At 30.2% G+C, this 24,171-nt stretch overlaps 1 protein-coding gene across 2 annotated transcripts; it reads right to left on the reverse strand.

Moving 5' to 3' along the window:
* Positions 1-503: 503 nt before the first annotated feature.
* LOC114734081 (uncharacterized) lies at positions 504-18,658 on the reverse strand. 2 transcript variants are annotated; one of them, XM_028921586.1, is made up of 12 exons: positions 18,649-18,658; positions 16,830-16,841; positions 6,028-6,259; positions 5,586-5,944; positions 4,338-4,544; positions 3,934-4,147; positions 3,666-3,775; positions 3,391-3,590; positions 2,873-2,976; positions 1,710-1,897; positions 1,410-1,609; positions 504-980 (listed from the first exon to the last, which is right to left on the reverse strand). In XM_028921586.1, exons 4-12 carry the CDS (start codon positions 5,815-5,817, stop codon positions 768-770), a joined length of 1,668 nt encoding a protein of 555 aa, XP_028777419.1. In that variant the 5' UTR covers positions 5,818-5,944; positions 6,028-6,259; positions 16,830-16,841; positions 18,649-18,658; the 3' UTR covers positions 504-767. The 2 variants fall into 2 exon arrangements, with proteins under 2 accessions (XP_028777419.1, XP_028777418.1); XM_028921585.1 differs by lacking the exons at positions 16,830-16,841; positions 18,649-18,658 and having other exon boundaries at positions 6,028-6,426.
* Between the last annotated feature and the right edge of the window lie 5,513 nt (positions 18,659-24,171).

The following is a 24,171-nucleotide window of genomic DNA, read 5'->3' on the forward strand; positions in this document are numbered from 1 at the left end:
ACCACGGTGATGGCATCGCTTTGGGGCCAAACAAAATGTAGCGTCAAAGAGTGGCATCATTAGGGTTAGGACAACCTACTTGAAACGAGACCTATAATGTTAATCCCACAACCAAAATCTCACATGATTGGATAAGACTCAATATAATTAGTACTCCCTCCGTTTCTTATTATAAAGACAACTGAATTACGTTGATCAAAAAAACAGTTAAAGTAGTTAAGAACATCAATGTGTAAAAATATATTTCTTTTCCAAAATACCTCTTAATAAGGAGAGAGAGAAGTAGGAGAAGGAGAGAGAGTGTGATTAGAGACAATAAATATGGTAAATAGGAATCAACACAAAAAAGTAGAGACAACTTTTAATGTCTCTTATATATAGGACACATGCCATAAGCATCAAATGTCTCTTATAATAAGGAAAGGAGGGAGTAATATTTATAAAAATAAAAAAAAAAGATTAAATAAGACTGCAGAGCCATCACCCTTTGGTTATAATAATGAAAAATGAAACAAAATGGGCGGCCACACGTGAGAGAGACTTGGTGACAACCCATATTATAATTATTTGAAAATTTTACTATATATACAACCAAATAAATTGAATAAAGATGAACAATTCCACAAAAGTAGAAACTGGAAAGAACGAAGTGTTCGCGTGGAAACTGGGTTATACTCGTCTTCACAATGTTCCTCCAGGTCCGCAATGAATCATTCTCTCTGGTGCAAAAGAATATTAATAATATACCAGGCCAAACAAAACTTTCTTCAACTTGTTGCATCGTTGTCTCTGCTACCAACAGCAACTTTGCGGTGGCGCCTAGAACCTGATCTTCTATCTCTCCCACGTCTTCCAGGGCCTCTCCTAGCAGGAGGACTTACAAGCACAGGTAACAGGGGCGGCGAATTGGGTGGAGGTGGTGGAAAGAGAGTAATAGAAGCAGGTGGAGCCAGGCGTTCCAGGAGGTCCCTATGATATTTCTGTAAGCAACAAAGGATTTCAATAATAAAAGGTACATGAATTTGAGACGCTAAAGATATCCCAACAATATTTCAGTGGGCAAGTAAAATGCTTGAAACATTAAAAGGAATCGAAGGAAAAAAAACAGTAACGTCCAATATTTGAAAGGATAAGCTAACATTGAAACCACAATCATCCATCTTACATCAGTTGATAACTGAAATGGAAATAAACACACACACACACACACAGATATTGCATTCCTAATATTGATTTTCCGAATGTTTTCTCCTTGCAACATAGCAAGAAGCTCCCATAGGATATATTTACTATATTTTATAATACAGACTGCCATAAAAAGCAAGAGGATAGATTCCGCTAAAAACAACAGAATTGACAGTTTTGTTTTTGCTCTGACAAATTTGATGCAAGCCAGGTGAAATAATTACCTGAACTACAAAGTTGCGTCTTTCACAGTCCAAGAACATGTTAACATGAAAGTCCACCTTCGACAGAAGTTTGTCCCTGACAGTAGAGAAACTAATCTGGTCCCTTGAAGTAAATCGGTCAACTTCATTGAACCAAAGACAGGTAAACAGGTTACTAATAGGAACATGCTCTTTTACTATAACACATCCTTCAGGAACATCTGCAATTCAGCCATCAAGATTCACGAAAATTAAAAATATAGAAAAAGAAACAGGTGCATATTATATTACCATTCCATAGAGGAAGAAAATTTGACTTACCACTTATAATGGGAAGCTTAGCCTCCGTATACGGGGTCAATCCCTCCTTCTTATAAAACTCAATCTGAAAGTCGATAGAGGCATTGTCATACTTTCCAGCAGCTTTATTTGCCCCAGCCTCAACAAATACATCAAAGCGTCTATAATGTTTAGATATTGCAAATGTAGCATTTTTCCTCCACAAAAACCTAGATAAGAGACAAAGAACTGATTAACGCATGAATAGGTCACCTATGTTCTGGCCGCACAAAGCAAGAGAAAAAAAAAAAAATTAGCACAAGTCCAGCAGCTTCACTCTTGAATGCCTACAAACAATCTCCTGCGATGATCTAGCTCCATAGGCAGGAAGTCGAAGCCATAATTACATCCAGGGGAACACTCTAACAGCATACTTACGCACATATATGTGGGTGTGTGCGCGCATGCATTAACAATAACAATACATGCTTAATTTCAAGCAAGGTCTTGTTCATGATGAAACGAATTGTTCCACCTTGGAAAACAGAATATAGCAAAATCAATTGCCAAGAGAACGAAATCCGATAGTATTAAAGTGAAGAATAAATCATGCAACCAGAGAAGCCATCCAAAGTCAAATTACAAGGTGAGCCAGGAATTTCATTATATCTACTCTAGCACTTCATAACAAAAGAAATGTAACGCTAATGCAGATGAAGCATCACCTTCAAGAAATGTCTAAATAATGTTGTGGCTATTCCTAATTTAAGAGAAGCTGAGATCATGACGCCTGAACCAATAGCCTACAATCTACAAAATACATTTGATGTCTAACCAGCAGTCATACGAATGCTTATATGGTGACTAAGTTGAAAAGTTGTTCTTCAAGTAATTAGCAGACGAACCGTACAATGGACGATACCAAAGTGCTTAGGATGTTGAAATGACATCTTGTCTAAAAAATAAAGATAGTAATTGTGCAGAAGTTAGACGCCATATTTAATAAAATCAGAATCAAATGGACCAGCGAATGATATGATAGACTATCAAATAAAGATCAGAGACAGAATTGAGGGCTAAATGACATGATTTTGCGATCCTCAAACTGTAGAAAGTAATGAAGCCACTATATAAAAAAGACAGCATTGATTTTCATAGAATGTAATAGAGACATTATAATAATAACAATAAAAACTGAAACAAACCTTTCAAGAATTTGATATGGATCAACAACAAGCTCAAGCTTTCCATCAAGCCATATAGAATATCGAGCATTTGGAACCATTCTATGCAGCAGAAGCTTTGGAACCTGCAGCAAAGGTAGCAAAAGTGACAATGAACACAAAAATACACTAGTCTTTTATACAGGTTTAGGTCATCTCAATTTATACAAAGAAGCTAAGGCTGTACTTAAATGATAAAAACAACATGATTCAGTAATAAGAGGATCTGACCAATACTAGGTCTACTAATATGAGAAATCATCCCACCCATTTCAATATACTAATGGGATCCCCTTCCAAGAAGGATAAGAAATGGGCCCTGAGGGTTATTTAGTATGGCACCATAATTCCTGTGGCCTTGACTATTGAGAGAGGATCACAGTAAATGTTACAGGAATTTGTTTCAAAGAAGCTGCTATTTAATGCTTCATCATATGAAAATCAAATGTGAATTTCAATGATGCATTCATACTAGTGGCAGAAAAGTTCAAAATTCTGACCTTTCCAGTCCGTCTTGCATCTGTGTAAGGAAGATTGTGCGCAACAATAATTCTCCAGAGCCCAATTTTTTTGCTGCTTCCCAGCCTACCCGAATACTTCAGATGGTTTGCTGTTTCTTCATCAACAAACATAAGAAAGCATACGTTCTGCTTGGAGTAGTCACTTATATTTTTTGGCTCATTTATCACATCAAAATTTCCTGAACAACATATTTTATTAATCAATAAACTACTAGCTTAAAACATAATAAACACAGAAATCACATGATACTAACCAAATATGGCTGACGCAACAACCACACCATAACACTGATCCATGTGGGAAAGGTCATCATCATCTATGTCAAATCCTGTGCTTCGGCCAGGTTTAGTTCCTCTAACAAACCTGATTGAATGCACAAATGCACCATTGAAAATTCAAAATACAAAGATGAGTAAGAGAGTATAGGGGAGATATGATTAATATGGGGCACAGATCATTTATGGTTATAATATAATTCTTCTGTACTTAAGGTGAAAGATTCAATTAAAGCAAAAACATACCCACAGTGCACACTCATTGACTCGCGTACATCAAAAGAATCATTTCTCTGCTTCAAAGTAGGGTATCCACCAAAGTCTGAACCACCAAATTCTCCATCTCTACTTAAATTTTCCTCGTGGATAAATGATAGATTCTTAAGAACTGGAGAAGGTGAAGGTAAACTCGGCATCTTTTCAATGGCTTCATCCACAGGAAGGTAACAAACAGGGCATGCTGAAAAATTAAAGGAAAAACAACAACAATAATCAAGAATAACACATACAAATAGTAAACTAAAATATACAATAGGACTTCCCTCCTCCATATTCTTAACAAGTTCAGATTTTAAAAGAATAGAGTGATAAATGCAAAGATTGAGAACCATTCCAAAATCTAAGGCAAGAGAAGGGAAACTATAACTTACGCCGTGGTCCAGTTCGCTTCTTATCTGCTGGTGGAGGAGGGAGGGTGAAGCTATTACACGGATGCCCAGGAGGAAGAGTGTACCCAAGAAAGTAGCTTGGTGGAGGTGGGGATGATGTTACTGTTGTACTTATGCCCCTGAGAGTTATAGACAGGCTTTCATTAACTCTAATGTTCCGCACACTGTTTTCCTCTTGCGTGTCTTCACCTGGAGGGGGGGAACATGTTGCAAACATTATATGTCTTAACGGCAGCATAAATGCCAGTGGCTTTATGCCATAATGGCGCCAAATCCTTCATGACGGAATGAAGGTTACAGGCTCCATTCCTGCCCATGAGTGTGTGTGTGGACGCATGTTTGTATGTGTGTGTGTGTAATTTTCCAAAAAAGAAAAACTGCAGCATAAATGAAGTGATAGCAAAGAATTATAAAACAAGTTTTCTTCCTTTTGCACGGCAATGGATAACAGCATATGCTAACAAGCCAAGTTGTCAGCTCCAAAAAAAAAAAAAGACAGCCAAGTTGATGTAAGAGGAAGAACTCAATAAGGAGGGCTTAATGAAACTTCAGTGACACTATGAGCTACACTCTGCTCTCTTACAATTTGCTTCATGTGGTTGGAAGCATTAAACCATCTTAAGGGTTCAAGTAAAAAGTGAAACATTCAGCAATGAATTGTTTATAATTTGAACATTAGTCAGAAATCCAGGGTGCTTAAATGGTAGTAGAAGAAACAACAGGAGAATTGAATGACGCATCTAAAACTACAAGACAAGCTGATTTTTTGGCTGAATCATGCGGCAAACTACAAATTTTTCCTGAATAAAATTAAAATTGGTACAAATCTCGTGAATGATAAATTATTATACTAATTGCAAACACGGGATACAATAGCATATAGCAGGAAGAGAAAATTTAATTCTAAATAATAGTAATCCCGAAAAAAGGCAACATTATCGCCAGAGTCCTTTGAAATAATGAGCATCCACTTAAGGTGAAAGGATCATTGAATCTTCCAACACATGTCACGAAACCCAACATAAGTACATCATTTGGTTTGCACTCCAAATGTTGGTAGTTAACCAGATCAATTCTAAAACCAAATCTGTTTTTCGGGCGCACAGAATTATCTTAATTTATCTACAAGGGAATTTAAAAGGTAGTAGAATCCAATCAGTAACTATTGCAGAACAACATGAAAAGATAGAAGATGAGGAAGAGAAGATAAGGAGAGAGAATTAGAGAAACCTTTTCCAACGTACAAAACCCAGAAGAAAACCGCGGCGGAAATACTACAGAGAAACAGCATTCCGACCTTCTTTCGTCCTGCAAATTTGCAGATCCAAGGGAACAATCGCTCTTTCTCCTTGAGCATCTTGGAAGGCTTGCGTGCTGTTTGAATAGGCGATAAACCATTCTGCAGCTGTTTATCTAGAGAACCGTAACTTCCGGAACGAATGCCCAATGACCCTCCAGTCATTGTATCTCAAAATCCTCATATGCCCCTATCATCTCCTGCCACAGCCCCTCATCCACGCTCCCTGAAAATTCCACAGCCTACTTCCCAAACTCTAAGGCACCTCGAACTTCGACGGAATCGGAGTTCCCTGCAATAAAATGCACTTACCAATACAGTCTCACTTCGACTCAATCAGCAAAAAGAAAATCATTCATGGGCGTTAAAACTCACCAAAAGAGAAATCTAATGGAAGAAGCAAAGCAAAATCCAAATCCAAACTTGGGCTTCCTAAGAGTCAAGTTAAGAAACAGCAGAGTTGCATCAAAATCAACTATTATACGGTCAAATTGCACTGGGGAAAAATTGGGTCCCAAGAGTTCCGTCTTGCTTCTGAAGAGAAATATGATGAATCTGAACTTTCAGATTCGCTCTGATAGATTTTCAACAATATAATCTGGGTTTTCTGAAATCCGAGACCAAGAAAGAAACCGAGATCACAAATCAAAACACAAGTAAGATTCGTAAATTCTTTTTCTTTATATATTTTCTCGCTGATCTCAGAGGAAATAACGATAGGATGTTTATATAAGAGGAATTACCGAATTAGGCAACCAAAAAAACTTCGAAAAACATATTGAGACCGGGAAATTGTTGATAGGTTCATTCACTGAAGCCCAAAAAAAAAAAAAGACAGGTTCATTCACATATCCTTGAAATTTAATCTCGTTTAAACACCGACGGCTCACTCGTCGTGACATAGAAATATGGTGCTACCACAACCGATTGCGTGACACTTGGCGCCTAATGACATTATAATTACTACTTATCATAATTATTTTTGTTTGTCATGGTTTAAATAGACACAAATTTACTTTTGATTTCATAAAAAATTATCACTTTTAGGCTTTTTATAAGGGTCGATTTTGACCAAAAAAAGAGTTTTGATGATGGTTAAAAATTGTATTAAGCAAGGTCAAAAAAATTATTAAATAACATAAATTATAATAAAATAATTCTTTTACATTATTACTAAAATACTACTCCTCCGGTCCTTAATATAGGACCCAATTCTTGAGTTGGTTTTGATCCTAAATATAAGACCCATTTCTCATATTTATTAATTTTCTCTAAATTACCTCTATGGATCCTCTCTTAACCATAATCAAGTAGAAGAGGGAGGTGGGATATTAAGAAAAATGATTATGGTGTTTTGGGAAAAATGTGTCACTTTTCTTATAATTAACTAACTTACCTAACTTCCTTAATCTAATCAAATTAGTTAAATGAGTCTTATATTAAGGACCGGAGGAGTATTAACTTACATACTCCCTCTTGTAACAATGAAAGGCTAAGTAATTTATTGAATTACAGGATTATGCCTCAAGATCTTAAAAGGTAAAAGATTGATACATGGAAGCTACCTCAATTACGTATATCTTATTTGAATCGGCAAAGCTTTGTTTGGTTGGGAGGGTTATTTCTGGCTACGTAAGAGGCAAAACGATTTTAGCCCTGTTTAGTGCGTGCGGGTGCCTATATATATACTCTCTTCGATTTTTATTATTATAAATTTCAAATAAATAATTCATAAATAGGAAAAAATAAGAAACATTTAGTTAAAATTAATAAAAATAATAAAAAAGTTGAAATATATTTTTATTTTTAAATATATTTTATAATAAATGAAAAAAATAAAAGAAAATGTATAGAAAAATATGATAAGAGAGAGTATGGCAAATAAGAGAAAATAAGTAATTAATGGTAACAGTATAAAAAAATACATTAAATATTAAGACAAACTCAAATTAAAATTTATAAAATGGATTTCACCCCTTCCTAAATTTATGCGTCGACCCTTCTTTTCATTAAGTGAAGAATAAAGAAAACATATATATTTTGTATCGTGTTGAATAAAATAAAAAAATTTGTTGTGAAGGAGAAAATTATCAAAACAACTAAATAAATTGTTCAAATTAAAGGGAAAAAAGATTTAGATCTATTAATTAATATAATCGGAGTGAGTATAAAATTTATGTGTCGACCCTTCTTTTCATTAAGTGAAGAATAAAGAAAACATATATATTTTGTATCGTGTTAAATAAAATAAAAAAAATTTGTTGTGAAGGAGAAAATTATCAAAACAACTAAATAAATTGTTCAAATTAAAGGGAAAAAAAGATTTAGATCTATTAATTAAATGGTTACTCTTCCGTACAGTAAAATAAATTTATTAAATAATTCATCAACTAACACTTCTTGATATTTCAATTTTAAGATTTACGGTTTATCTATTGAATTTTTTTATTTTATTTTGGAAATAAAAGTCAAATGATTTGAAGAGTTTTAAGAAAATATAAAATGCAATAAAAAAAATTTATATAAAGTTAAAATTTTAAAATATAGTTCAATTCTACCTAAATAAAAAAAAGTTAAATATGTTTAATAATTCTCTTGTTTATTAAAAAAAATTCTCTTTTTTAACCAACCAACTAAATGGTTCATAGTTAATGATATTGTCAAATTAAGATAACCGACACAAAAATAAATCTTCATGCGCGCTTATTTTTTTTTTTTATTTATGAAGTGTTTCAGTGAAAATCAAATTATTATTTTAAAAATGATTTTACGGCACACAAAAATAAGTATAAAAAAAGTTATCTCGGTTTATATAAAGATACTTTTTAAAAGTGTTTTTGTTAGAATTCATATACCTCCTTAATCTTATTATCTTATCGATTTGAACTTTATGTTGGCTGAAAATATATATTTGAGTTTTTTTAAAAATAATAATAAGAATCTAAAACTTCAAATTATACTAGCTATGGCTGGCAAAAAAAAAATTATATTAGCTATCAATCCAAATATTACATACGAACACATGATGATCCCAAAATTTCTACAATAATTAATTTTCAAAGCATCCAGTCTGTGTATGAATTAAATGGGAAAGCTGTTTATTATAATTTTAATTCCCTTACAACTCAGCACCTGAAATTTAATTTGTTCAGTTATTTTATCAAATACTTGGTGTGTTTTTCACTATACTTTTAGAAAATTATCTGATTTTTTAATGATTGTATTATAACTAAGGGATAAAGTATAAGGACTAATGAGTAAATATAATTTTTTGACCCTCATGTTTGCATGAAGTTTTGATTTTAGTGTTTCAAATTTCAAATTACAGGTTTTGATCCCTGGCAAAATGGTCTAGATTCTTATTAAATTATAGAGATCAATATTTTAAATAAAAAAATTTGAGAAACCAAAACTTATGGTTTGAAACTTGATGGACCAAAATCAAAATGAAAACAAATTTAAGAGATTAAAAATTGTATTAACCAAGACTATTTAATTAAACAGCCAATATTGGGGTTGCTAATTTGTACCAAATGAAATTTTAGAGATAGAGTTGTAATGATCTTATATGAATCCATTGAATTTGAATTGACAAGAGAAAGAAAGGCGTGAAAGTAATTAATATAAGAACGATGCTCAAGTGGGAAACTAAAATCGTGGTCCTAATTCATGTATTCCACCTGATCTCATATACAGGCCATCTTCTCGGAAGTGTTATTGTTGCATGAATATACATTTTTGTCATCTCTTTATTATTGTATGTATCTACTGCTATTTTCTTAAAAACTATATATATTAAATAAAAATAAAATCAAAATGTTATTAAATTTTAAGATACAATTAATAAAGTCTGGGATTGAAAAAATTGCAAAAAAACACCGTTGAAATTTAAAAATTACACACAATGACCTGTTCATAAAATTTTTTGTCAAAATCTATACTATTATTATTGTCGGTCTTTTTTTTTTGCAATTTTTTCTCTGAGAGTTGTGTTGGTTTTTATAAAACATTATGAGTGATAGAAACAGGAAGATATATTTCTAGTGACCAGAAAGGTACACACAACTCAGAATTCCCATAAAAATAAATAAAACGGTCAGTTTCAAATCCACACGCACACACTTGGCAAAATAAATAAATTGATTAATCACGCAAAACAAACATGAAGAAAGGTGGATTGTACCATACGAGTAGACGGTTTTCGAAGAAGCAAGCGTGCTTCTGTGTGGTCCATGCCTTTTCCTTTTTCTTTTTTTTTTTTGGCTTGAACAAGAATATTACTAAATCAATTACTTTTAAATACACATAAATTTTGTATTGTCGTTTAAGGGTTCAAGAGAAATAGAGAGAAAGGAAAGAAGGAAAAAACTATAATGAACTTATTTGTAAAAAAATAAAAAAGGGGTTAAAATATTTTTATTAATTGTAATTACTATTTTATCTTACATTATCAAAATTTTATAGCCTCACTTCTTCAATTTTTTAAAATGAGTTCATTAAAAAAAAATCATTTCCCTCATACCAAATAGATCTTAAGTTTGGAGGTTTTCCCTTCATCCTCTTGCTTTTTTTTCCTTAATTACCCAATTTTTGTAGGCGAGTTGCTAATTACCAGTAATTAATAAAATAACTTTGAATTAAAATTATAATGACGTAAATATACCCCGGGGGGTTAAATTAGCATGTGTTGGTGCATTTCTATTGGACCACTCGAATGGTACTTTCCACACCGAAAATCCGGTGGGCCGGCGATTAATGACGTGGACGCCACCCACAACCAATTAATTAATACTTTCGTTTGGTGGATTTTTGACTGCTCGTTTAGTTGTTACATGTCGCTTCATTTATAAAATTTATTCTGATTAGTTAACTTTCTCTAAAATCAAAATGTTTTCTTGAATCTATTTTAATATTAATTTCTTAAATACCATTAAGTGTTTAGTTTGAAAAGGCACTTAGCATGTTGACGAAGCATGATTTAATTTGGAAAACAAATTAAGACGTGATGATACCACAATATTTTTCTGATCTTATTTATAAATCATTTTCAATATGTTTTACATGAATCAAAGAATATCTTAAACCGTATCAACTCTCATTTAAAATTTAACAACTTTACAACTTTATTCTTATTCAATATGCATTATACAACACTTCATGTAAGTAAAGTCAACACAATAATAAATAAAAGATAAAAATATGTATCCGTACAAAATAATTCTCTTAAAATAAGATTAAAAAATGCATTATCTCTTAAGATAATTTTCCAATTGAAAGAAAAATTTATAATATTTAAAAGATGAGTTTAAGGAACTCTTATGCAATATATATTTTCAGTAAATAAAAAACAATAAATGAAAGAAAATTACTTATATGAATACAACTTGAAAGCTGCAAATCATAGAAAATGAGATAAGATCGATTAGAAAGGGAAGGTTAAATTTAATTTAAATTAAATTTAATGAGATGAAGAGGCAAGGTCAAAAACAGAACAATTGCCCCCCGACTAAAATATTCGGCCAATGTATTATGGGCACATGGAACGTCTATTTTTTTCTATTATTTTTGTAATCATTAATTATTACTACCTACTTTAATTAACAACGTGGAAAAACTGCGCCTTAGAGTTGACGAGAGCGCCTTTTCCAGCACAACATTGCGACCCACGCTTCTATGTTTCCTACTTTTCGTTTTTCAAATTTTTATGTTGGGCGCATCTCCATATTTTTGTTGCTGTGTGTACTGAGGGAAAAAAAAAATTAAACATGTCAGTACGCATAAATCGTAGAGTAAATCATTATTATTAACATGCCAGTTAAATCAAGATATTAATATAAAAGTTAATTTGCAAATTTGCTATAAAAATTTTCATCTAAGAGCAATATTACCTCAGGAGTATTAAAATGTTGTTGATTAACATTAGAAATTAAGAAGGTGAAACTACAATTTTACTATTTGGTTACTAATAACTTGTCGGTGTCTTCAGCAACAGGTATTCGATAAAGTCAATGGTTGTTTCATGAAGCATTGAAGCATGACATTAATAGTTCGAATATGCCCTTTTTTTTTTTTACTGTCTAGTAATTAATATGTTTCTGTCTTTAGGCTTAATTGGCTACAGGCGCACTGTTGATTTATAGTATAAGTATGATTTAGTTACTAATTAAATGGAAGATACGTCACTGGTTTTATATAAAAAAAATTATAGTGTTTTTCAAATGGTTGAGTGCAAAAATATGCCTAAAAAATTTATGTTTATTGAGTCTTCAAAATGGCAAATAAATGTCAAGAAACTATTTTGATTTCTTACTCATCAAAAAGATCAAAATATCATTTTAACCAGCCACTTTGATAAAATAACAAGCTACCGAGTAATTATCAGTTCACTATTGCCCAAAACAACATCGGTAAGTAATTCAACATAGTGTATTCATTTTAATAACATCTTCCTAAATTACAAGAACTTTAACATTTCATATATTTCATAGGCAAATATTACATGTGTTTGTATATTTATTAGAGCTAACTTATATTTTAGGGCAAGCAAAATTAAGGGGGAGTATATATAGGTAGGTTGTTGTCGGTTACACGTCCTTGAAATTAAATGGTGTGGACATCGTCCTTTTCATTCAATCAAGAAAGAGGCAATACGGGGGAGGGACTTGGAAGTCTCATACGCATAATACAAGAGAAACCAGCATCTATTTAATTCTCCACGTTATAATTATAAATATATAACAGACTAGTATAATATATTGTTTTAAATTAGATATTTTCACAGAAAAGACGGAAAAAAATTAAAAAAAATCAATTTACTCCTTAATATAAGACTCATTTAATTGATTTAATTATATTAAAAAAATTGGATAAGTTAGATAATTATAAAGAATATGACAGATTCTTCTTAAAACACCGTAATCATTTATTTTAATATTCTTCCTCCCTCTCCTACTTGATCATGGTTGAAGGAGTATCAATAGAAGTAATTTAGAAAAAAAAAAGGATAAATATAACAAATATATCTTATGTTTTAAAATCAAAATAAATTTAAAAATTAGATTTTATATTAAGAACCAGAAAAGTAAAGAGAAAGAAAGAAAAATTAGAACTTGCACATCTTAAATACTAGGGCACCTACGTGATCCCTAGGTTTTTTTAAGGTAATGTTTGGTGTGAGGCAAAAGAAGGAAAGGGAAAAAATTTTAATAAGCTCAATCTAAAAAAATTAAAGAACTAGGATTAAAAACTCTTAATTAATCAATTTTTATTATTCTTTTATATTACTTTTTTTCTTTATTAAAATTTTAAAACTCCACTTCTCCAATTTTTTAAATATTACTATTTAATATTATTTTTTCTTTTATTAAAATTTTAAAACCCCATTTCTCCAAGTTTTTAAATATTACTCTTTAATATTATTGTTTCTTTTTATTAAAATTTTAAAACCCCATTTCTCCAATTTTTTAAATCCGAGCTCATTAAAAATTTTCTTTCCTCCCTCACTCTCTATTTTCCTCATACCAAATGATTCAGAAAATATCATAGGATTAGGATTTGTTGGACATCATAGGTTAACCTATATTTTTAATCTTTTAATTTTATACAAGATTTTAATTTTGTCAATTAACTTTAAAAAGCATGTTTATAGTCCTTTACACATAAAATTGTTAACAAAAAATTATGATATTAATATTTTGAATGTTGATAAAACATTCTCAAATACTAACATATAAAATTTAATTTTCAAAACAATTACCTTTGTTGCAAAAAAATATGACTAAAAATAAACTTTTTAAAAATTAAGGAACCAAACATATAGAAGATGTGTAAAATTAAATGACCCCAAAATATATATTCACCAAAATCATGTTTTCGGATAAGCACATTCTTTTCCCATTTCTTTCAAACTGGAAAGCGTGCCCATAAGCTCTAACAAAAAATCTCTTTTAGTATATGTACTTAATAAAATCTAATGAAAAATTAGGAAATTTGTGAAACATAATAATCCAACATCTCATGTTAAGAATCAAAACAAATGTCTCTATCAATTAACTCCGAGAGGGAATGAAATATTAAAAGTTTCTCTAAAGTTGCGTAGAACTTGAAAATACATATGAGCAGAAATTCAATAATAATGTACCCATTCTAGTTTTATATAGCATACTCATGATATACATTCAGTATGATAATTTGCCCGCGATGCTCGCCTCGCAGTTTGCATCTTAATATTGAATGTGTGTATATATATATATATATATATGTATGTATGTATATATGTATAGAGAGAGAGAGACCTTATATAGTACTCATATTATAAACATATATAAATAAAGCATATTTTTTCCATCTTGAAGCTAATCTCTCGGAACAATGTAGGGTAAAGTATAAAGAGGTTAAAGTGACGAACTTTACTTAATTGTGTATTTCGTTCTTGTTTTTGTTTGTGCCGGAGAATATACTTCATATTTTTAAGGTTTTCTTCCTCAGAAATTAGAATCTGTCAGTTTATGAAATTTAACGTAACGGCAAGAGAATATTGATTCCAATGGCAACTTCTATAAACATAAACACGAACTTCACACGATTCATTCTTGACGGCCTTGTTATTGCACATTTGCACTCCATAACTACGTGACAATATTCAATAAAAAAACTTAAGAATCTCGCTATCTCATCGCATTAGGTGTTGTAGTCCAAAATCCATGATTTGATTATGACTTTACTTGGCACCCAAGTCTCTGTCAATTTACCCCAAAAAAAACCCACAATTCTGAGTATATATAATTTCACTGTTTCGTATAAATATTGGTTTCATGCAAATATATATTGATATAGGTAATAAAAATGTATTTCACATCGAGCTATAAGCTTCTCGTAAGCCATCAATTACCCGTGCAACTCTCATTCATGAGATTTTATACAGTGTATTAAAAAAACAGCGAAAATGTGCACCTAAATTTACGTAGCACAAGTTCAACTTATTTTTCAATACATTAGCTTTATAATTTTTATTTTTTTTTAAATTATAACTAACGTACCCATCATATTCTCTTTTAAAAGTTCGAACTTTACATTCAAAAAATTTTTAACGGGGGTACTTAAATGAGTGCAGATAAATGGAATAATGATGATATTTTCACTAAGTGAATTTTTTGGTGAAAGCTGTACAAGTATTGAGCCATTAATAAGTTTTTTTTTTATTCACCCAGTTATTTGTTATGTATTATATCCGGTCTTAATTATAAGACCTCGTTTGTAGTCTATAAACAATGTTTTATAATTAGGATTAGTGGTAGTAATTTTTTTCAGTATTATTTGTCATGTAATTGTTAAACATATGTTTACCTCTTAACGGCCATATCGGACCCTGTGGTTGGCCCAAAAAAATTGGGCCCCTTGTTGCAGATGACGCGCAGCCCATCATACCCTACAATATTTTTTGCCGGCTATCATGTACTGCATACCAATGGGTAAAATCTTCTCTTAATTTTAGGCAATATAGTTTTTATTTTTAAAAATATTTAAATTGAAATTACATATCTATGATTTTTATAATGTAGAAGTAAATCATGTAATGTTCTTGTTCTTATAATAATCAATGATATGAAGAGTGGTCCTCAATGGTGGACTCATAAAAAAGGCCCATGATATTTGGGCTTTATTGATGTAGGCGCACAGATTGGTTGAAGCGCATTTCACAGGAAAATAATGAAGTTGTCTCACAAAATAATAATGATAATAATAAGAATAATTTTTTTAAACTATCCTTCTATTTTTTCTTTACTTACACAGATATATCCTCTTTTTTCTAGCTTTAACTCCATTAACAATATTCTAAAAATTTCTTAAAATACATCTTTTTATTAAATCTATATTAAAATAAATTTTATTTACCAATTTATTAACGATATCGATGAAGAGAAGTGGAGGTGCGAAGCTTTTTATAATACAACTCCTTTGAAACTTGTTTAATTAAGCCACCATCAACTAAACACATGGATTAATAAAATATGCTGAAATTTTAAAGATGTTAAAAGTTATGATCACGTTTCAAGATTATTTATGAATTATGAATTCAAACCAACATAGTGCTTATGAATTCAAACCAACATAGTACTTCCGGTTTTTAATATTACTTTCGGTCCTAATTATAAGGTCCAATTGATTAATTTGAGGAGATTAAGGAAAGAAGTTAAGCTAATTATTTGTAATAAATAGGTGTTGTCTTCTTTAAAATATCTTTATTAATCAACTATATTGGTTAGGACTACAATTATTAGAAGGACTATTTTGGAAAAAATACATAAATACGAGAAACAAAGTGGATTGGGGTCTTATATCTAGGACCAAAATAAAAGTCAAATAGAGTTTTATATTAAGGATCGGAGGTAGTATAATGATAGTTTGACTTCCAATTTGATTATAAATATAAGATTTTAATTCACTTTTTTTTTCATATATATCTATTTTTTTAAAGTAGTTCGTATAGTAGTTACACATATTAAATGTTTCATAAAATAGCAGTTTTAGCAAATATGTATGTTTAGTAAGGATATTTTAAAAAAATTAACACTAATTGAGTTTATGCTGCAAAAAGGATGCCGGTGCAATGCATATGTGGGGAAATTGTATTGTTTAAGTAAGACTATACGCATGAAAAATGAGGAATAAAAAAAGAAATGAAAAATAAAAACCGCGTAATGGAGAATGGCGGAAACGAAAGTGGTTGTTGGCGAGTTGGCTGAATTTCATTGTCAGATCCACGTGGGTTATTCAATTCTTAATTATTTCCAATTTAATTCTAAACTGTGTCGGGGACACCGCGCGCTGATTTCCAGTCCCCATGGTGACCAGGCCTTCCATTTGTAGGATTAGTTTGAAATAACAATTGAAGCTTTTTAAAAGCCGCTTTTTATTTTTTTACTTTGATCTTAAATATAAGACTTTAATTTATTTTATTTTTTATATTTGTACTACCTCCGGTTTTTTATATAAGACCCTATTTAATTTTTATTTTGGTCCTAAATATAAGTCTCAATCCACTTTGTCTCTCATATTTATACATTTTTTCTAAAGTAACCCTTCTAATAATGATAGTTTTAGTCAATATACCTAATTAGTAAGGATATTTTAGGAAAGACAACACCAATTCAGGACAAATAACTAATTCAACTTACTTCCTTAATCTCCTCAAATTAGTCAACTGGGTCTTATAATTAGAACCGGATGTAGTTTTTTTTTAAGATAGTCTTTCTTGTAATGGTAGTTGTAACCAATACATTTGATTAATAAGGATATTTTAGGAAAAATAATATCTATTTATTATAAATAACTAACTTAACTTATTTTCTTAATTTCCTTAAATTAACCAACTAACTCTTATAATTAAAATCGGAAGTAATACTTATAATGTCTCAATGTTATGAGAGTTTTGTGTCCATTTATGTAAAAAAAAATGTATATAAATTATTCCAAACCACCACATAATTGCTGGGCTTCAAAGGAAAAAAAATATTATTTTTAAGTTTAAATATACTTTTAATCCTTTAACTTTTATATAATGTTTCGTTATGGTTCCTTAATTTTAAAAAATAAATTTAATTTTAGTCTTCTAACTCTAAAACTGTTAATAAAAAATGGTAATATTAACCTCTTGAAGGTTGAAGAAATAGTATCGAATGCTAACATATTAGATTGAATTTTCAAAACAAGCATGATTGCTATAAAAAAATCATTTAAGATTAACAATTTTAAAATTAAAATATTAAAAATATATATTTTAAAATGAAGAGATCAAACTGAAATCTTAGTTAAATGACCACATGCATATTTTATGCTTAGTCTCAATAGACGCGCTTCTATAATTCACCCTCACCCCCCCCCCCAAAAAATTACAACAAGTTTTATTTTATTAGATGAAATTGGCTACACATAAATATGATATTATTGTGTTCTATCAAGATCTTTTAGTATATTTCCAATTAAAAAATTTAGTTTTTTTAACTTTTTTTGAGAAATTGTACAATTTCTGATATATATATATATATATATATTTTATTGGCATCTCCAAGCCCTTCTCAACACTTATTTGAACGGACTCAATCATTTTTTCCCCGAATAATCAGTTGAATTTTTGTATAGCTTTTTTCCTCAGCCAGCCTCTATGTATAACCAACATAACTTTTGAATTATGAATATTGTATCCTGATATGATTCAAACACATTATCTGTCTCAGGTTAAAAAAAAACACATTATTTGTCGGCTACGTACAATTGAAAGAGATTAAATCAATAAATAAAATATCCCACTTGAAATTGCAAAGGGCGGCCATATTTTTACACTCATTAAATATAGAACATCACGCTATTTATAAACTGCTATCCCGATTCTTAATATAAGAACTAAATAACTAATATAAGGATATTAAAAAAATTAAGTAAGTTGATGTGCGTATTAGTTTTCCTAAAATATCATCAATTATGTGTATTGAATAATTAGAAATATTTTTTGGGTGAGAACTCCTTACAAATCAATGTAGATATTTTTAAAAAAGACAAAAGACAAAATAAATTAAAATTTTATATTTAAAATCAAATTAAATATCCAATTAGTTCTTTATATTAATAGAAAGAGATAGTGTTATTACAATCTCTATGCAAAACATTGGCGCCTGTTGAAGCCTGTTTTAAGAATTTTAGGAAAACACAAATCTATTATTGATTTTTTTTAATCTGAAACAAACTATTAATATAATTATCAGAATTTTATGTATATACACGAGATTGTTCTAAGTAGGAAGGGAAGATTGTGGTGGGGATATGACGAAAACATGGCACGTGGAGAGAACATGGCACGTAGAGTTTTCGACCCTGCCTCTCGTTACAAGTCTACGTCTTACTCGGTGTGAGCCATACGTATACGTTATCCTGCCAAATAAATAAATATATAAAATGGACTTATCATTTGAGGAGGTGTTTGGATAGAAACCAAACTACGGTTTCAGAAATGCTTTTACGATTTATAAAGTAAATATATAGAAGAGTTTGTCTCGTTTTACGAAAAAGTGCTTTTGAGAAGTATTTTTGAGGATTGTCAAACATCCCTGATATGGAGATTTTAAATTCCACAATTGGAAACTGTGATCTTATATACGCCACACAAAAATACCAATTTTCCAGACTCACACATCGCAATCTTACATCCACACAACCCTATTTGATCTGTAACTTTCTGACAATATCCCTTTTTTGGTATACTTATACTTCAGGGATTATATATCACTTTAATTTAATTTATCTTTCTGTGTTTTCTTTCTGCCATGCCCATTTTCTGTCTTCTTTTCTGTCAATTATAGACCACAAACTAGATTTTGGAGCGCCAATAATTGCCAAGTGGCATGCCCCATTTGTTGTGCTCTATATACACATGGTTGTCGTAATAATATGTCATTAGTTACTAATATCAATATCACTATCAATCTCCGCCAGGGTAGGTTTGAGGCTTCAGTTCTTTGAAAACTACTTCCTCCCATATCTTAACTTTGGCATTAGCCAAAATGCATCGTCCAATAGCCAAATAACATATTCTCCCACAATGAATCTGGCCCGGTGCACATAATATAATTTTGATGTCTTAATTTTTTTTGAAAAAGGAGTAACTAAATTAACCGAATTAACTAAGATCTTTAATACTTATAAATTCTTTATTTAACTCCTAATATTAATTAGGTAACAGGAAATGAGTAATAATTAAATCTGTTCTTATAAGAAAAATAGTATTTCGCTAATTTATACCCAACTGCGAGGAATAATCCAAGATGAATGGCAATTAATGTTTACAACTGGTAATAAGGTATATGCCTGTCATACCTTCAATATTATTTGTGTTTTTAAAAGGCAGACAAAAATAGTATTTGCAAGGTTATATATATATATAACACGACAATAAATTAAATATGTTTTAATTGCCCGTAAAATGATGTTCCCATAGCATATAACAAACAACATGTGTAAGAACAAAAAGAACAATTAATATGACGTTGCGGTGAGGAATTTAAACAGTAGTAATAATCGACACGGTGTAGAAGAAGAGACAAAGTGTGCGGGGACACGAAAATTAATTATATTCTCCAGCTCCTTCCAAGTTCTTAGCTTCTTGCGCCAGCTGAACAACAGCCAAAAAAAAAAAAAGGAGTGCTTGGAGTAAGAAAAATTTAAAATTTTCCACCCATGTTTTAAAAATCAATTAATGTAATATATGAATATAAATAAATAGTTTTAAGGTTTGCTGGTGATTAGGTTCGAAGTTGAAGAAGAGAATTACATTTTGCTGTAAAAAATTTTAATGAGTTGAGAGATACAACAATATAATACATATAGGGAGAGAATACATATATTTTTTTAGAGTGTGTGTGTGTGTGACTTTTTTCAGTCTTTTTTTTTTCATTTTTTGTGAATAGATAGCGGCTATACGCTTCAATAGTTCGTGCAGGACGCAGGTCAGTTAATACAGTTTGTTAAATAAGGAGTGGTTCTGATGAGTTACGTAATCCTTAATTAATCATCATCACATTCATTTCGTAATCAATATTACTAGGCCAGCCTAAAATAATAATCCTCAAGTTTCACGAACCCTACCTGTATGTTCTGGAGTCTGATAAAGAGAGATCCAATGCTGAACCAATCAGATTATTATCCCGCCACCCATGATCCTTCTAGTCTTCTACAAACGCATATATGTAACAGCTCATTATACATTTCACTTTCCATCGTGTATTAAAACTATCACCTCTCGTCCTTTGGTATAAATACCTCTGGTCTTAATTATAAGAGCCAATTAACTAATTTTAGAAGATTAAAAAAAGTAAGTTGAGTTAGTTATTTATCCTAAATATGTGTTGTCTTTCATAAAATATACTTACTAATCAAGTATATTGACTATAACTCTTATTATTAGAAGTGCTACTGTGGAAAAAATATATATAAATATGAGAGACAAAGTAGATTGAGGTCTTATATTTAGGATCAAAATAAAAGTCAAACAGAGTCTTATATTAAGGACCGGAGGTAGTAATTGATTAATTTGAGTTAATTAAAAAAATTAATTAAGTTGGTTATTTGTAATAAATAAATATTGTCTTTTCTGAAATATCTTTATTAATCAAGTGTATTGGTTAGAACTTTTATTATTACAAGGACCACCTTAAAAAAATAAATAAATATAAGAGATAAAGTGGACTCGAGTCTTACATTTAAGACTAAAATAAAAATCAAATAAACTTTTATATTAAGGCCGGAAGTAATATCATGGAATAGATCTGGGAAATTAGTGAGTATCTTGGAAATTAACTGTCTTTAGATGTTAATTAAACAAAGTCATATAAATTAATATTTTTTCCTCCGTCCTTGTTTTATATAAGACCCTTACTTGTGGTCTTCAGTATTAAATATTTTTGTCTAAAGTGGTATTTTCCCCCTTTTCTTTTTGCCCGTCCGTGTTGTATTATAGGTAAACATACACACGCACAAACATATTTATGTGTAGAAGGATCAAACTCGCAACTGCAAAAAACCGCAAAACCCAAAATATTAATTAATTTAAACTGAATCTCTTAATATTATATTAATATTGTTGATAGGTTTTAATGACAAAGATCCATGGGAGGGATTATTATGGCCTACCCCTTTTTTTCCCCCTCTCTATTGAGATCGATCAAATCCATTCCAAGGAGGGGTGAACATAACTTGAAAGCGATTCCTTTTCATCATCAATGTAAGGGGATAATGCTTGACGTGGTCCAAAAGTCATTGAATTATTGTTGTTGGCACTATATGAATGGCTCCACCTAACCACTTATTGCAGGACGTGCAGTTGAATTTGACAATTCAACAAGCGAATATTCATCAAGGACACACAAAAAAAAAAAAAACAGCCAATAATTTACATCCACTTGGAAAAAAATTATGTTGCAGCTTAATTTTTAATTTAGTATCTCATTATTAAATTTTTAAATAATTTTTCTATTAATACTGTTAGTTTTTCTGACTTTGTTTTATTAAGAGTATTTGCTCCTTTGCAGAAGCTAATTTTGCTAACCGAGTAAAGTTAAAAAAAATTTAATAAAGAGAGTAAAAAGAATAGGTATTAAATTAAAAATTAAAGACACCTGCAAAACAATTTTCACTGTTCATATGTATATATAGATGCACATACATTTATTTATTTGGAGAGAAAGTAAAATAATGGTGGCCTGACTTATGGTATCTGAAATATACTCTATTATCAATTGTTACGGTAGTTTACTCAATATAGGTAAACATAAAAATAATTGAACAGATAATGGAGTGATCAATCTAATTTAATTTGCATTATGTGGAAAAAGCGTACTTGATGATGACGAGTCCTTGATCTATCCCACAGTCCCACACACACAAAGAAAAAGGGACCCACGAGTCTTTCGTTGCTATGACCGTGCCCCCAGGGTAACTCATCGTTCTGATGAGGAATTATAATGGATGGATCCGCGTGTATGATTTCTTCACCAAAAGTTTATTATTGGAAAAATAACAAATAAAGACAAAATTGTAAAATCTGAATTTGTTATGATATTTGAATAGGTTTTGATAATAATTAATTTACAAATAACAATATATTATGAAAATATTTGATTTAGAATTTTATAATTTTCACGGTTTTTTTATCTTTTTCTTTTTTTCTTTTATTTGTAATTTCTTTTTGGTTTTTGGTCCCGCAGTTTGATGAGGGATGGTCGTTGATGTAATCACGCATTATGACTAAAACTAGCACACGTCAAGATCAAATTGATTGCAAAACATAACATGAGCAAAATAAGCAAAAAAATCATTAAAAAAATAATTAAACAGAAGAATATAACAACTCCCCCTAACATTTCATCAGAACTCAATTTTGCGTCCTTCATATTGCTTGCGATGTTTTGAATAACTTGTTTGCATTTCTTTGCATTTTTTTATTAATTTATATTTTATAATTACATATCAGATAATCATATCTAACGTTGAACAGTGATTAGATAATCATAATAATTTAAACATTGCACTTAGAGACACGTGATTTTTTTCATAGAGTGTTTGTCAATGAATGCCATGGTTTATTAATTATTTTTATGATCCCTCTGTTTTCGGAAAAATAGTAATTATGTGGTTTTGGTTTTGTTTCTAAATAATTGCCATCTTAAATTTCTGTAAATTATTCATTATGTACTTGACCACTTCATTGTTCAGTAGAGAGAGGGAGAGATTTTGGGATCCAAAATACAAAAAAAAAAAATGCCATAAAATACTTTTATAAAATACTTTTGCATTTCAATGGAATTTATGTTTTTATTAAATATTAATTTTCCTAACCGACATGTATAATTTATGTATACATAAATTTAGGTTTTTATAAAATACTTTTGCACTTCAATGGAATTAGAATTTTTATTGAATTGCTGCAGGGACCTTATAGTAACTCGTCAGTTGAAACTCTAGAGCATATATATTCACAAAACACACACCAAAATAGGATTAACTCTAAATATTTGCAAACTTTTGGATATAGATTTGGATATACCTAATATTTAGTTATTTTTATATAATTATTGACATCCGATGCCATCAAGTTGAATTTAAATATTATCAAGTTCAATTGCCTTTTTTTTTTTTTTAAATACTACCTCTAACTCTTTAACATAAAAGTTATTTTAACTTTTAATTTGGTCATAAATATAAGATCTTAATTCATTTTGTCTCTTATATTTATTTTTTTTAAAGTAATCCTTGTAGTAGTTGTATATGTTAAAAATCTCATTAAATAGTAGTTCTAGTTAATACATACGATCAGTAAATGTATTTTAAAAAAGACAACACTTGTTTATTATAAATAACTAATTTAACAAACTTTCTTAATCTACTCAAATAGCTAACCATTTTTCATACTAAGGATCATATGTAGTAGTTTTTATTTGCAAGATTCAAACTATTGATCCTACTTATTAAAAAGAAAATGAGTTTACACTCAATAATCCAGCTTATCATATTAGTTTTGTTTTGTGAGAAGTGTTCTTCAATACTATACTTATAATAATTTTTAAATTTTTACAAAGTGTTCACCATTTGGCCAAAAACAAGAACCACGTGTGATTTGATTAATAAAATGGAAAAAAAAAAATTCACAGGAATATGCAAATTTCACGAGCTTGGGTTAGTTTGCCTAGATGTGAAAAGATGGAGTCATGGAGACCGCAGAGCGCGCATAATTAAGGCGTGAATCATTAGAGTTTGAAACTTTGCCTAAACAATCATAAAATGTGACCTTTAATATAAGAACTTTAACTTTTATTTTGATTCTAAATATATGACCTCAATCCATTTTATTTTTTATATTGTTTCATTTTTTTCAAAATAGTCCCTGTAATAATGATAGTTATAACTAGTACAGTTGATTGGTAAGAATACTTTAAAAAAGACCACACCTATTTATTACAAATAACTAATTTA

This window comes from Neltuma alba, unplaced genomic scaffold, assembly GCF_004799145.2.
Source record: "Neltuma alba isolate B1F8T4 unplaced genomic scaffold, ASM479914v2 tig00013074_pilon, whole genome shotgun sequence".
In the NCBI taxonomy this organism is placed as follows: domain Eukaryota; kingdom Viridiplantae; phylum Streptophyta; class Magnoliopsida; order Fabales; family Fabaceae; genus Neltuma; species Neltuma alba.